At 39.3% G+C, this 15,861-nt stretch overlaps 1 protein-coding gene across 5 annotated transcripts in view; it reads left to right on the top strand.

The window, feature by feature from the left end:
* The window catches only part of grm8a (glutamate receptor, metabotropic 8a), a 379,646-nt gene that overhangs the window by 122,480 nt on the left and 241,305 nt on the right, over nt 1–15,861 (top strand). For all 5 annotated transcript variants that reach the window (XM_055006586.1, XM_055006582.1, XM_055006583.1 and 2 more), the window contains one exon: nt 11,078–11,294. In XM_055006586.1, coding sequence (XP_054862561.1) covers nt 11,078–11,294 — 217 coding nt within the window. The remainder of the gene's footprint in view (nt 1–11,077; nt 11,295–15,861) is intronic.

Genomic DNA, 15,861 nt, shown 5'->3' with positions numbered 1-15,861 from the left:
CTCGGACACAGATACAATTTGTTATTTTCCATATAAAATTTGATATATTGCCAAAAAGGAAATATCTGTCATGATTATCTCAACTTAATAAAAAGAACACAATCAAAATAATTTTTGAATACGCTCATTTTGTTATTGTTTAGCTAATTACAAGGTGGTTGTTATTAAATTCAGATGGATATTTAGTTGACATTTAGGGATATTCAGTCATTTTTTATTAAGCGATTGTTTCCATATGGAATTTGTAAAGAAATGATCATAATGAGTACAAATAGCATTAGTTTTTTTTTAAACTTTTAATAAAAATGTATCCAAGATATATCCCATGGACTTCAAAAGTCCCTCAATTATATACTGACCCAGTAAATGACTCAAAAATACTATGTATTCTCCATGAAATAAGCATCTAATTTGAAATGTATCAGTAATTGCAGGTACTGTAAAACCAATAGATAGTTTCATGTGCGTGCATCTGCAATCTGCAAACACGAGCGCGAGTTCTAATTGAGATAAGGTTAGGATGACTTGCACTAATCACCTTGGAGACAAGGTGAAAACCTGGATTACAAGTGACTCCAATGAAGGTATTGATTCTAGATTCCACTTCAGGACACTTTAATCCTCTCAACCAGGAATTAGTAGACTTCACCTTAAAATTATGGTACTGTTCAACCGTAGAAATGTGCTCAATATCTGAGCTTCCAGTATCTGCCAAGCACTTATCTACAGTGTCAGGGTAGTTGGTGTTCAAATAGCACATTCTTACATTTCTAAGTCAGACATTGTGCTCACGGTGTCACTTAGCAGGAACATTGTACACGAACAAAAACTGCATGGAACCTAAAAGTGAACCTCCTACAGTTCTTACATGCTCATGGGTGACAATTAATTAACCACGGTGACACAGAAAGCTCTGCTTGAGAGGCAGGAGCTATAATACCAAGCCACCGTCTCAGTTAATTTAAATTTCAAGAAGAACCTTATTAAAGACTGCACTTAGGTCAGACAGATTTACAATTGGAGCAACGAGTCTGCACCTGCTGCTGGGAGAAGGCCAGGGGGTTGGGTGGAGAGTATCCCAGGTGGGATTGAAGTGTGGTGCTGGTTCTAATATCAGTACTATATGCACATACACAAAGCTGCACACACTGAAACACAAAATGTTGGTGAGAAAAAAAATCAGTAATGTTGCCCTTGTGCATTTTTTGGCTTTTTATGTTTGGTGAAGGGGCTGCACAGTGGTGTAGTGGTTAGCACTTTCGCCTTGCAGCTAGAAGATCCCTGGTTCGCGTCCCGGCTTTCCCAGGATCTTTCTGCATGGAGTTTGCATGTTCTCCCTGTGCATGCGTGGATTTTCTCCGGGTACTCCGGCTTCCTCCCACAATCCAAAAATATGCTGAGGTTAACTGATTATTCTAAATTAATGCAGCACAAAGTGCATATATACCAAGATATCTGTCTCTTGAGTTGCAAAAAGAAACACGCCTTTGTCTACATTTGTCTGGAAATATTTCAGCCATAAGAAGGATGATGTAGCCTAAAAAAGATACTTTTTTAGCAGTGCATCCACGCAAAACAACACTACTTTGTTTGACCATTTAACTCAGCATATGATGAGTGTTAAACCAGATTAGAATGCCATCCACAGCAAAAATGTATTTTGAATGTTTTTCCCAGTGGTACGACACATAGGAGAGGTTCTAAGGTTTATTTTTGATGCAGACGTACTCCCCTACATAATCACCCCATTCGTTCAAGAAATAATTAATTCTCTCAAAATAATAGCTCAAACCATCTGGTTAAAATTCCTTTATTTTTTCATATTAATTGCCCCATTTTAATTGCCCCCTGGGGACAAATAAAATTTTCTGAATCTGAATATTGCAATACCATAATGTAAGTGTTTTCCCAAGTTTTTTCCAGTATTGTGCACCCCTATTGTTAACATTGAAGCAGACACAACATTTTAAACGTTTAAACGTGAATATTTTTCATCTTTATCTGTTGGTGTTAGCGTATACTTGTGATTGCATGCCTGTTGTCTACACAGAAAAGTGACAAAAGATCAAATATTCTTCATGTTTGTATCTTTAATGTGAACACGAGACCCAGATTTAAGTAGAAAACCGCCAAGCCGAACTCTGATTATCACATACACCGCTAGCTCCTTTAGCTTTTGATGCTAAATGCTCCTTGAAGCTCGTTCAGCTGGTAGATTGCTGCTGCAAAGCCAAATGGTGTCTGAAATAAGGCAGACGGGAGGTGAGGTGGTCTTGCTGGGTGGCTTCTTTTGGCTTCAGCGGCGAGACGAGCACCATCTCTGCTGCAGTCTGCTACTGAAAAGCTCCAGGGAATATTTGGCTCACTGGACCAATAATTCAGTGCTTCACCTTTACTTCATAGTCGTAGATAGAGTCAGTGTTAGTTAAGAGGGATTAAAGAACTAATGATTCGTTTTTTTTTCCTGTGACTGTGACACATCTGGAGATAGATTGATCTGTTTCGTTGATGAAGATTGTCCGGGTTTGGGTTTTTAATTGAGAGGCAAATGTAGGTATGAAGGGGTTAAACAGAGTCCTCGGTATGAATTTTAAAATGGGCCATATGTCTGCTAATCTTGTTTTATTGTTGCTCCTTATTTGTAATTCTTTTCGTCTTTTTCACTTTCTTTGCTCTCGCCTATCAATCTCATCTTTGTCACTTCTCATTTGCATGCCGCCTAATTGTCCCCTTTTGTTTTTCGTCTTCTATCAGTGTCATCTCCCTCTTTCTTCTTAACCTCTCAGCTTTTCAGGTGCTCTTCTCGTTTCGTTTCTTTTGCTCGATGCTCCGCTCAGATCTTTCTGCCTTTTTTCTAGGAATATGCATCACTTTGCCTCCTGCCTCCATTTGTTGTTTCCCATCAATTATCACATTTTTTCATTCAACTTTCCCCTCGCAGTCTTTTGCACGTGTCCTGCTGTAGTTTTTCCTCTCATCTGTGCTCTTTTGTTTCCTTTCCTTTCCCCCCTGCCTCCTCTTTAGTCCCGTATGCTTCTGCTAAACATCCCTTCTCATCATTCCTCTCTAATCTTTCCCACTCATTGTTTTAAATGCTTCTCTATCGTCATATTCTCTTGCCCTGCCTCTTGCTCGCTGCCTCCCCCCACTTCTTTTTTTTGTTGTCGTTTCTCTCTTTCTGCCTTTTTTTCTCTACGTGATCCCGCGAAGTAGCTTCCTTTTACCTACTTTCCCTCGCTGTCTTTCTTTCATCTCAGCTACCTGTTTTAATTTGCCTCTCAACCAGCAAATTGCAAGCTGCCATTCTATTCTGAATTTCCTGTGATGTGGAGAAGCACATGCAGGGTAAAAACCAAGACAGTAAAGAGAATAGTGCTGTTGTTTGGCAGCAATTAAAGTAGTGTTTCTGATCCAGAGTGGGTCACGATGATCTGAGATGCAAAGAAATAGTTTTTTTTTTTTTTCTCCTTTGTATCTCTGGGCTGTCACATAGTTTTCTGTGTTTGTGATCTTAATGCAAGCTTTGCATTAATGTGATATTGGTATGTTGGATTGAATACACAGGATGAGGTATTTGTTGTTATTTATTACGAGATTTTTATTATTATTATCAGTTTATTTAAGAAGGGACCATGTACAATATTAAACATAAATGTTTCCATTTGATGTATTGCACCAGAGTTAGCTTTAAGCTAATTTCCATCTGCAGCCATCTTTAACTTGCAGCTATTAAATGACACTATTCATACTCTTCTCTGGCATTTACATCAGTAAAACTAGGAGCTGCAGTGACAAATCCATTAATTGCCCACTAATTTAATAGTTTGACACCTGATTAATTGGTTTGAGTTTATGATTAATCCATTAATTGCCAACTAATTTAATATTTTGATTACTGATTAATTAGTCTAAGTACATTTTTAAGAAAAAACTGTCCGATTCTAGCTTCTTAATCATGACTATTCTCTTTTGTCATGGCAGTAAACTAAATATCTTTGGGTTGTGAGCAAAACAAGACATTAAGGATGTCATCTTGGTTGACATTTTTCATCATTTTCTGACATTTTTGCTTCATCAAGAAAATATTTCACAGCATATTCGACAATGATAAATGCCGTTAGTTGCAGCCGTATTCAAAAAAGCAGCAAAAAAAGGAGTAATCGAGGACCATAAAAGATGGAAAGATGGCCACAGAGACTAAAAGGAATAAACAGTGAGAAGAAAAAGACAGACAGATGGCTCCAGTCAGAGACATCGGGGTTAGACAGAGCGAGAGACGTCCAAGCTTCAACCCCAGCAGTCTTCATCCTGGTAAATTAGCTCGGTGAGGTCCCACTGTGGCAGTCCTCTGCTCATTAAACAGAGACCACGGCTGGCTGTTCAAGGGCCCAGTCAAAATTTTCAGCAAGTAAACAACTCTCTAGACTGACTCAAAAAAAGAGAAAAAAAAAAAAAACCGGGCTCCAGACGGCAAGATCAATTTACAGCATGTGTGCTTTTTCCTTCTCCGTTCTGATCGTCTGTAGCTTTGTTATTGTGGCTGCAGAACTGCTGCACAATTAAATATTCCACAATTCGTCTCAAATACAAATAGGTGGACAAATGAAAAGCAGAATTTAACAGATGAGTGAAACAAGATTGCAGGTTTAATTAATCTAATCTCCATTAATTAAATCAATCCTGACCTTACTCACTCTGCCGACCCTGTTACTGTAACTTTCTGTTCTGCAACTTGTTCAGTCCTTTTTCTGACACTGTTTTGTGTGTGTGTGTGTGTGTGTGTGTGTGTGTGTGCATGTAAGAGACAGGGATGCTGTATGTGTGTGTAATGCACTGGGGTTAATTAGCTTCAGACCACTGCCATCTATCAACCTAATGCTCAGACTCTGGCCCCCGACAGCTCCATTACCGCCAGACACACACACACACAAACACTCACAAGGGCCAGTTTAGGTCATAATAGCGCTTCTGTCAGGTCTCCACACGACAACAGCATTACTAGAATATCCTTTAAAGGAGAGAATTTAGACCGGAGGCTCTGAAATATCTAAAAATTTCGCCTAGAAATGATGTTCCAAGAGGTTATTTTTAGCCATTTCTAGGTTGCTGTAGCTTGAAGACAGAGCTTCAGTTGCTGACTTGAAGTCCAACCAGATAAATTTCCAATAGTCACTAGTCAGGGATTTTTTGAGTTCAATTCCATGAAGGGAATTTTCTCAACTTTGTTCCCCAGCTTCAAAGACACACACAAAAAGCCACTGGCCTGGATCATTAGGTCTGTTAAGGTCCAAATCCGGCTGTTAGTTATCTGCTCAGCTCCCTAGTGAGATTCAGTCTGATCCATAGCGAGGGATGAAACCGTTCTCCTCTATCGCCAAAGCCATTAAGGAATAGATGGGGCGGACCTAACCGTCTATAGTGGCAGGAGTTGTAGGATATTGGCTTATATTGGTTTATATTGGCTTTACTCCCACAGAGTTTGCTCAGAAGACACTCGGGGGAAAAAAAAACACAAGTGGCTATCGTGAGTAGTCTTAAAACAAAGTTTCGGTCGAAGAATGTGTTTTCGACGCTCGGAAAAATGAGACTTCATCAGTCTGCTGCTGTGCATTGATTGTTGTCATGACGGGAAAACATATTAGCCGCTGCTCTTTCAGTAGGCTTTCCTCCGAGCAAAGTACAGTTCAATTAAGAATTAATCTGTTATTTTTATGGCCGAGAGAAGTCTATTCCATGTTTTCACCGTGATCAATTCTATACTTAGGCAAAAGAAACAAGATTTAATATCTTTGCTAGATTGGTCAAATTGCTTTTCAATGGCTGCCCCACTATATGAAATAGATTAGTTGGTGTTTGTTCGAGGGAAGAGTTTAGGCCTTTAATGAGGTTTAGAGGGGAGGTGCAGGGACTAAGTGCTGGTTCAGAGACCTTTTGGCTTTACTCAGGATGGTGACTGCGAGGAGGTGAACACTGCAGTGCTGTAAGCCTTTAACTTTTCATGCATAGTGGAGTTTTGGTAATCCGCACAGCCTCGGGAGCGGTGGATTAAAGATTCAACACGACTTGATTATGAGACGCCAAAATACCCCGAAGTGTTCACATTTCAGGAGTCCATTCTCGGGATGTCACAGTACCAGAAAATTGGTACCACTGAAATGCCACAATTCTCAAATCTGACACCAAATAAACCTCCCCAAATCCAAATGTATTTCAACTTAAAATCTTATCTGTAGAGCTGTTGCACACACACATGCAGACACAGTGTCACACACATATTGTAATATATATTGCAGAAGCTCACATTTTGAGCTGTTGCTACATTAGCCTAAACAAGATAATGTTTGCCTTTGTATACACTGTGTTTGGAGTACACAATTCACAAAGAGAAACGTCAAGTAGAAACTGAAAATAACCCGGCATGAATTCTGTGGACAGATTAGGTCTTTGAGATTAACCCTCTCATCCTATTCAGCAGAAATTTACACATTTCCCACTTCATTTCTGACAGTTACATAAACAAAAACATCTCATACTTGAGTGAATGAAACACCCATTAACATAACTGTTGTTGGCACTGGTGTCTTTCCGTTGGTGCTGGCTTAAACCTCTTCGGTGGCTGCCAAAAGTGATTCTTTGTTGGAACAACCATGGGTGATTTGCATTGACTGCATTTAAAGATGCATTAACCCTCTATAAAATCACCCTTAGTTTACTGCAGAGTGGTTTTGAAGCTCAGTGTGGTGGCTCTTGGCACTGCCTAACTACTGGCTAATCAAAAAAAAATTAACAAAAAGGTGAAACAGAAGTGGATTGTAGGACTGTCCTCAGATAACACCCACATGTAACTCAAAATAGTGACAGTTATTGCATTTTTAATTGAGCACATTTAGAATGGTTTGGTTGGAAATTAGCTATAGAGACCAAAATCATTTTCAGTACCAGGCTGTAAATATGTTTATTTCTGCTGTAAAATTGGGCCTTTTAACTTAGCAGTCAGTGTGGATTAACTCACTGTTAGAACCAGCCTCAAGTAGCCATTGAAGGAACTGCAGTTTTGGCTCTTCTGCTGAATTTTTCAGCCTTGAAGTTTACGTTTGGTGATCAGATAAGTGTGATGATATTACTTTCTTTTGTTTATAATAATCAGTAACTTCTTCATGCTAGATTTTGTCTGTAAATTGTGTTGATCATTCAGCTCAGCAAAATGTTTCCTTATGTGTCTCTCTGTGATTTTTTTTTTTTTTTTTTGCTTTTCATTTCACCAATTGTAATAGACCTTTTTTTTCATGAGCACTTGCTGCTGGGTGCCATGCCTCTTGCTTCTACAGTCCTTTTGGTCCCACAGCAAAACAACTACCATCATGTTTACAGAATTTTGCATCAATGTGGCACCAAGCTATCATGTTTTTTGTGATTAATTTAGTTAAAAGCTTGCATGTAAGTTCTAAAGCCTTTGCTACCAACCAAGGACTTTCAGTCATTAGTTGTTGAGACATTTCGCTAATGAAAATCCAGGGGCTAATCAAAGCCATTTGGATCTATTCGATAGGGAGCATAAGTGTATTAGTGCAGATCAAAGTGATAGACTTACCAACTAACATGTCATCCCGAGAGCCAGTGGCACGTCCCAATGATTATAAAGAAGTATTGAATGAGGATGTTCAGTCGAAACTGTACATAGAAGGGCATTGTATATCAAGGAACTGTATCAATACATCACCCCACAGATGTGTGTGTTAGAGTGAGAAAGTGTTAATTGAAAGTACACATCTGTCTATAGATACTCACCCCTGTTTTATTTTCACACTTACACTTCCCTCTCTCTCCCATACTCACACACATATTCATTAGAGCAAATAGAATTAAGGGGATTGGAGGCATAATCTTCTTCCCCAGCGATGTGGGGGAATCAAGCCGTTAATTTCCTGCCTCTAACTACAACTCCAACTCTGCTTGCTTTGAAAAAGGCCCGAGTCTTTGGCAACTCACAGCACATGAATGATTTACAAAACTCAAGTGTCACATGGCATGAGACGTGCTCAGTCTAAAGTAGGTTTCCGTGCCTGTATGCACAGCACATGTGTGTCTGGGGGAATCTGTGGATGTGCGACTCTATAAAATGTCTGCAGAAGTGTTCATTTTTAGAAACCACAGGTGTAGTTGTGGAAGACAGTATTGGGTCTACGCCTGGAGCAGACTATATTGGATGTCACAGACTTTATAAAGCTCAGCCTACCTCACTGCATTCGTTTCCCTCTCTGCTCTCCCTCCGCTTGCTCGGTAATGACTCAGGAAATATGACAAGAAAAGTTGCAGTGTTCATAAGTCTGTGTTTTTGTGTCTGCGTTTGTCCATTTCGCAGCTGTAGAGTGAAATAACAAAAGATCAAAGTATCAGGTTTGCCCAGGTCGCAGGGTTTCTTTCCCATTGCTGTGGTAAACAGACAAATATCTCATATTCCCACAGCTGTGCATTCATTTCTCTTTGAAATGGATATCCACCTATTTAAATGTACACAGAGAGTTAAAGAACAAGTGTGACAATGGAGACCCAAAACAACACATTCACACAGACATAGTTGCATATATATATATAGTGCAGAACTACAAACCAATGCACATGAGGTGTTTCACCAGTTGTTTCTTTCTGCAGGCCCAGCTTTGATATCTTTTATTTGTTTATCTCTATCCTCTATGAATTATACATACACGTCGAGAAGTTTATGAAAGTTTCCAATTGTATTCCCCTGGCAGAGGAAACCAATAATAGTACTCAAATGTCCCAAACATGAACTCCTACCAAGTTCACTGAGAGACACGGGGACTTATTAAACAACAGAAAAACACAACACAAGTGTTTAGTTTCAAACAAAATATTTTGCGACTGAAAAAAAAGATACTTTGCAGTTAGTATTATGCACTGATCGCTGTCATGGAAGGGAAAATAGGTAATTGGAGACTGCTCAAAGAATTATTTTTGGTTTTGCTGAATCCTAAGAAAGTCCAAAAAATTTATTTGTATGTAAGGGATGCTAATTATTAATCGTTAATCAGTTAATTACCATTAATAGTTTAACAAATTCAAATATGTAATATCCGATAGTCAGATTGAAAGTGATGTTTCAAATCTATGGTGTCTTCATCACAGTCAAAATGGACAAAGACATGAGGGAAACATGCTTATATTACCCAAACCAGGTGTATAACTGCACTTGAATATTTGCTTTATCAAGTAACAAAAATAACTTAAAGCTGCAAGCAGCGTTGGTAAGGTCCTCGCATCCTTATTGGTCAGTGACTCCAAGCAAGAAAATCCTTCAAAAATGGATCCCTGACCTTTTAAAATGGCAAAGACGAGCGCAGATTCAGGGTGCAGGGACTGTAGATGACACTCAAAGGGAATAAAGACAGTGAGTGATGGGCTTAAAAAACATTCTGGTCACACACACAAAGACACACAATGTCGGTTTTAAATCCCTTCACGCCACACCAGCTGGTTTTGCTGAGTTCAGCGATTGTAGACGTTTGTATATTTATGTGTGTGTGTGGTTTCGTGGAAGACAGACAGCTGACACACCTTATGTTTTGGTTGAGACTGGCAGTTAAGGCTGACTCCCAATGAATGCCAATGAGACGTCTGTCCAACATCTGTGTGTTTGTGTACAGGGTCTTCCCTCGCTGTCCACCCTGTCGCGGTAAAAATCAATCTGCCTGTCAGCCACCGAACACTTTTGGCCTGTAACGCTACCTATTACTAGCAGTACGTGTGTGTGTGTGCATGTTTCTTCTGTCATCCTCTCAACCTCTAGTCTCTCCATCTTCTATTCTGTCTGTTGTGCTTTTTTTTTTCTGTCTGTCCTCTTGTCTGGTCTGTCTTGCTGCTCCGAATCTTCTTTCTACCCTTAATCTGTCAGCCGGGACGCCGATGTTGAAAAATGACAACATTTTGCATCACCGGCTTACCTTTCCGTTGCCTCTCTCTGTCATCCCGTCTTCATATTCTTAATTATTTATCAATTTTTCCTCCACAACTTGTTCATCAGTTATTTCTTCTTTCTTTCAGTTCTTTGAACTGACAATAAATCTACTGTGCTGCAGTAGAACTGTAAAATTCCAGACAGTTAATCATGTCAGTGTTACTGCAGGGAGTGGGTTTTTCTAACTTTTCTCTGTAGGTGCATGCCAGTAAAATGTGCATGAAGATATAAAATACATTGCAGGATAATCACAGAATGACTCATTTCTTTACTTTTTCTGAGAGTACTATGCAAAATGCAAAATGCTTTACCTAATAATTAGAGCTGCCGCGATTAGTTGGCACAATTGATGACATTGACACAACAACATTTTTAATCAACCCATGCTTTTTTTCCGTTTAGTTCAATTCATTACAACAAATGTGTCTCTTTAGTATCGCTGCATACTTGTTGCGTGATGATATCGGTTGTTTTTGACTCTAGTCATTGGTCAGCTGTAAGTTTGGCTGTATTTTTATAGAATTTGAAGCTACTGTCAGAGACAATGATTATGCTGAAGGGGGAAAAAGAGTTGCTTTAGCTGCTCTGTGCTCGTACAATATCCACCACTTCTATGTTGCACTTTGTTTAACCCTGTAAAACCCACTGTTGCAAAAATACACACATAGAAATATATATGTATATATGTATTTTTTGGTTTATTTTATTTGCAATTTTTTTCTAAATTTAGGTTTATTTATATGCATATTTTCTTGGTTAATTTATTTTTTGCTAATTTTTTTTCTATATTTGGGTCTTACAGGGCTAATATAGAGATCAAAGTTTAATCCTACAGTTTTGCACTTCAGCATGTGATACTATGTTGTATTATACAATGACATGCTGTTTGTCAAATAAAAAAATTACTTAAATAAAATAGTCATTTTGCTTTTTTTTGGAAGGAACATTAATTATTTAGATTAATCTATTAATTGATAGAAAAATGTGCCACCCCAACCCACAGTCATGTCAACCATTTAAAGAAGTAGCTGCATCTTAGCACCTGTTCTCTCCTCTTTATCCTTAATTTAACGTCTTCTTTCTTTCCTTGTTCATGCCCAGATCCCCCAGATCAGCTACGCCTCCACAGCCCCTGAACTCAGCGACAACACTCGTTACGACTTCTTTTCCCGCGTGGTACCACCGGACTCCTACCAGGCCCAGGCCATGATGGACATCGTCACGGCGATGGAGTGGAACTACGTGTCCACGCTCGCCTCCGAGGGCAACTACGGCGAGAGCGGCGTCGAGGCCTTCATCCAGATTTCCAGAGAAACTGGTAGGAGCTGCCTTTTGTTTTGGTCGTCTGAAGGTTTTTATATATAGGTATAGAGATACAGCTGAAAAGATGTGTAGTAGGTTTTTTCTGTTTCCCATACATTCTTGAGACTGGTGTGCATTTTAAAGCGAGTCAACATGGTGTAAAGGTTTTCTTCCACTCTCTCTCTGTTAGAAGTGGTAGAAACTGGGTTTACAACTCTTTTCTATCTGCAGCGTGTCCAACTTTCACATGGCATTTGCAGGTCTGTCAGTCCAGTCTAAGTTATAATTTAAACGGATTTAAGCAGAGTGGAGGGCTGCACTACTGGAAAGCAAAACTGTTAGGAAGCAAGTTTGCCACTTCTTCTCCACTATTAGAATATAATAACTGATATGATAGTGTACTTTGGTGTATGGTACATGATCAGTGGCTTCAGCCGGCAATTTTAGAAGAACTACAGCAAGAATAGAGTGGAGACCTGTTGTTTAAATCTCGGGGGAAGCTGTGGGGAAAATCCACTCTTCAGCTAAATTGCAGGCTATAGATTGCAGACTGTGGCAACTGAACTGAGTCAGAGTTACTGCAGCATGTGATGGAGACGAGCAAGCGTCTCCCCTTCTTCTTCTGTTGCTCTACACTCTGGTAATTTTTACAAAGGTGCCGGCTCTTGTGTAAGCATCAAATTGATGTCAACACGGTTTGCTGCTATTGTGCCAAAGATTAGGCACGACACTCTCTGAACATTTAATTACAGGTCGACTCGTATGATGATGATGCTTATATTCGCAACCACAAAACTTGCTAATGTGTTTAAAGGGCTTAAAATCTTAAAAATATACCAAAATCACACAATTTAGTCGAGCCAGAAACTGTAAAAACTGAGGAAAGCAGCAGATTTTCACCTTTTTGAGGGTTCTTGTATTCATCATGTCTTGTTTTCATCAAAAAAAAAAAATACCAAAGTTAAGCTTGAAGTTATGGTATTTCATTGAAAACTATATGCTTAATCAAAGTTAAAAATAAACCAACCAGATTTTAGAAGCCATTTCTGACACAGCTGCAACCAACAATTTCTCTCAGTAGTAAAGTATCTCTAGCATGTAGGATCAGCATTTTTTTTCCATATTGGTAACATTTTGGACACTTGGAAAAAATGTTACACATGTTGATTCCAGTTTTTGATTTGATTCGAGTTTCTTTTCTATAATTTATTGTGATATTGCTATTTATATTGCATGCAAGACATTTAAACAAACTAATTCAATTTCTTATGCAGCATAGTATCTGACTTCTTTATCTGCAGCATTTTTATGAGTAAAGATGACTGACAGAAAATGAGACACAAAATGACCAGAATAAGGCACAAAATTAGCAAAATGAGACAATAAAAGACTAAAATAAGGCATAAAATAACCAATATTTGGCACAAATGACCTAAATAAAAGTCATACTGGCCATCTTAATGCAAATTAAGACACAAAAATGAGCAAAATGAGGCACAAAGTTACTAAAAATGGCACACAATCACCAATATAAGATGCATAATATGCATCTATGTATATGTATATACATATTTATATGCCATTATGACTGACTACACGATGACAATAAAACACAACATCACAACACCAAAATGAGACACAAAATGACAGCACAAGTCCAAGAATTAACAACATTAGGAACAAAATCACCAATATAAGATGCAAAATGTCAAAACAAAAAAATGACCAGTATGGCAGATTACATCATGACAATAACACACAAAATCACAACAAAATGACACAAAATGACATAAATTGGGCACAAAGCACCCAAATCAACACAACATGACCAAAATGTGGCACAAATGAGACACGCAATATTAAAAATAAGCCACAAATTGACCGAAATGAGACCATGCCATGGTTGTGCTGCTTCCGTTAAGGTGCAGGACTTTACACAACAGTCAAAAATTAGTCTACAATTAGTCTATGGGTTAGGGTTCTGAATTTTCTGTGATTTTAAATTCCACTTTTGACTTAAACACACAATTAATCATGCATTTTCAGCACCAAACATACATAATCTACTGCTCATTAAGCAAAAATCCTGCTCACAGCTACATTTCCACATTTCTCCTTTCACTACTTCATTGCATGGCGGAGTGACAGCAGACATGAGAGCAAATTACACCAAAGTAAATGAGAGTGACGACGATAGCGAGAGGCAGAGAAACACAGAGACGGATTACTTGTCTGTTTTGATGTGAGACTTAAAAGCAAAGTCCCTGTGGCCCTGAGAGCATCAAGTTGGGTGAATCCAGCCTCAAATCAGTTTATGAAATCCTCCAAGTGATGTTGACACATCAAAATGCTGTTGGTTTCCCTGTTTATTCTCAAATGTTTATTGAAACACATCACACAGTATGTTGACAAGTATTTTACAGGCTGACGGAGCTTAAAGACGAGCGGAGAATCCCATTTGAGAAAATATCAGTCGAGATCTTTCTATTTTTGTCGCTCCCTGTTGATCCTTTACTCCAGTCTTTCCCTCCGTTGCTTCTTTTTTTATTTATTTAATTTTCTCCCCTGCGTTGTTTGTGTGCTGATGCAGGGATGACAGCTCTGTGTACGTCTGTGCTACTTGTCTATCTGTCCATCTCCGTCTCTGTGCTTGTTTGGCTCGCCCAGGGCTGTATGCTGTGGCAGTCAGCACATAGATGTTTTCTGTGGTGTCAGATCAGCGTGTGTGTGTGTGTGTGTGTGTGTGTGTGTGTGTGTGTGTGTGTGTGTGTGTGTGTGTGTGTGTGTGTGTGTGTGTGTGTGTGTGTGTGTGTGTGTGTGTGTGTGTGTGTGTGTGTGTGTGTGTGTGCCACTGTGAAGCATAAGCAGTCCTCAGCAATGTGGGGGTCAGCAGATAGTGTGTTCGCTTTCTTTTTGTGTGTCTGCGCTGCATGCTGTGACAGCAGTCAGTCAGTTCTTTTCTCCGCAGCTCCGAAGACGCGAACCGAACCGAGAAGATGAAGGGACGGCAAAGCAGACAAAGCGTTGATGAAGGAGAAAACCGAGAGGAGGGGGGAGTGACAGAAGAGAGAGAGAGTTCATAGTGTGTTGGTGTGTTTTTGCGTCTGTGAATCAAACCGTAGAGTGTGATAAATAGATGGGGAGAGACAGAATAGCAAAAGAATGGGACAAGGAAGTGGGAACTGCGACAGAATAGTAATAAAGGTCCTGATATAGATGCACAAAAAAGTCACACATGCACTCTCACACACATAGAAATATATATGTATAGACACAGGTGGATGTCTTTAGACACACTTGCACACACACGGAGCCACGGGGAATTTGGAGGTGATTATTTTGTGATTGCAGTGTAATGATTGCAGCTTACAAGCTACTCTGCATACTGATACCAAACATCCATATTAATTGGTGTGTAATCGTTCAGTGATGATTCTTGGCAGTGTGTGTATGCGAGAGACGGAGTGTGCGCGTGCATATTAATTGCCGAAAAGTTTCCGAATAGCTGCTCAAGTCTCGTTAGCATAAGTCAGAGGTTACAGTGTGTTTGCGCTGAGGTTTGAGAGCTACTTACAGAACCTGTTTAATTCTGCCTACTCATGCTTCCCTGTATTTGCATTGTGCCTTTTCTTATCTAACACACTGGAAAAGTTAAATATTTACCTCTCCAATACAGTCTTTGAGACTGAATATGTCCTACTTATGTTTGCTTTTTGCACAGCTGCAATGTTGCCACTCCCAGGAGGAGTTAAGTAGAAAATTCCGTACAACAAATTTTTCAGCCAAGTCCACACGGCAGTCAGCAGAATCTCATTGTTTCAAAAGGACTGCTTTAGGGAAAACTGAAAATAACTTTGTATTTGAGGTTACAGCAATGAGAGAATGTAAACCCTGGATGCTCGTGTGGAACACAGCGGCTTCCACATTGTTGCTGCATTATATAATCATCGCTGCACTTCTCTGTTGGCACTTAATATTGACAATGAACATAAATTGAAGTCTAGAAAACATAGTCAAAGGGTAGATCAACCCCATTGCCACAGTGGCAAAGTCCACCTGAACACGACTTTGCAAGCATGGATTTTTGCTTGAACCCTGATCTATGGTCAGCAGTTGACCACTCCAGACTCAAAACATTTCTCTTTGAAAAGAAAAAAAACACTAACATAAATGTCACCACTTTCGTCTGACCTTGTATATCTCCAGAATCACTTTAAGAATTTGCTTGGGGTTAAAACTTGTCAGATTTTCCTGAAGACACAGGATTCTACTAGATTACCTTTACATGAGTCACAGTTCAACAAAAGTAATGTTTTTTTTTTTTTTGATCTCATAGTGGCTTTTATGCAGCCTCTCAGTTTAGTATCTGCCTAAAACAAGTGACAGTAACTCCAGGCTCTTTAGGGTGAAAGCCTAAAAGCACAGTTTATTCTGATTGGTCGGGGTTTTGGACGCCTTTGGCCGTGATCTCCTTGCCAGTTTGGGAGCTCCAAAAGCAAACTGTAAACCAACTAAGTAACATATTTTCAACAAGTCCATTTGTACGTGTTTGAGCCCGATCCTGAATAGGAAGCTCAACCTCA

The sequence above is a fragment of the Amphiprion ocellaris genome, chromosome 21, assembly GCF_022539595.1.
Source record: "Amphiprion ocellaris isolate individual 3 ecotype Okinawa chromosome 21, ASM2253959v1, whole genome shotgun sequence".
NCBI lineage: Eukaryota > Metazoa > Chordata > Actinopteri > Pomacentridae > Amphiprion > Amphiprion ocellaris.
Note: the sequence above shows the minus strand (reverse complement) of the source record. Positions and strands in the feature narration are given on the sequence as shown.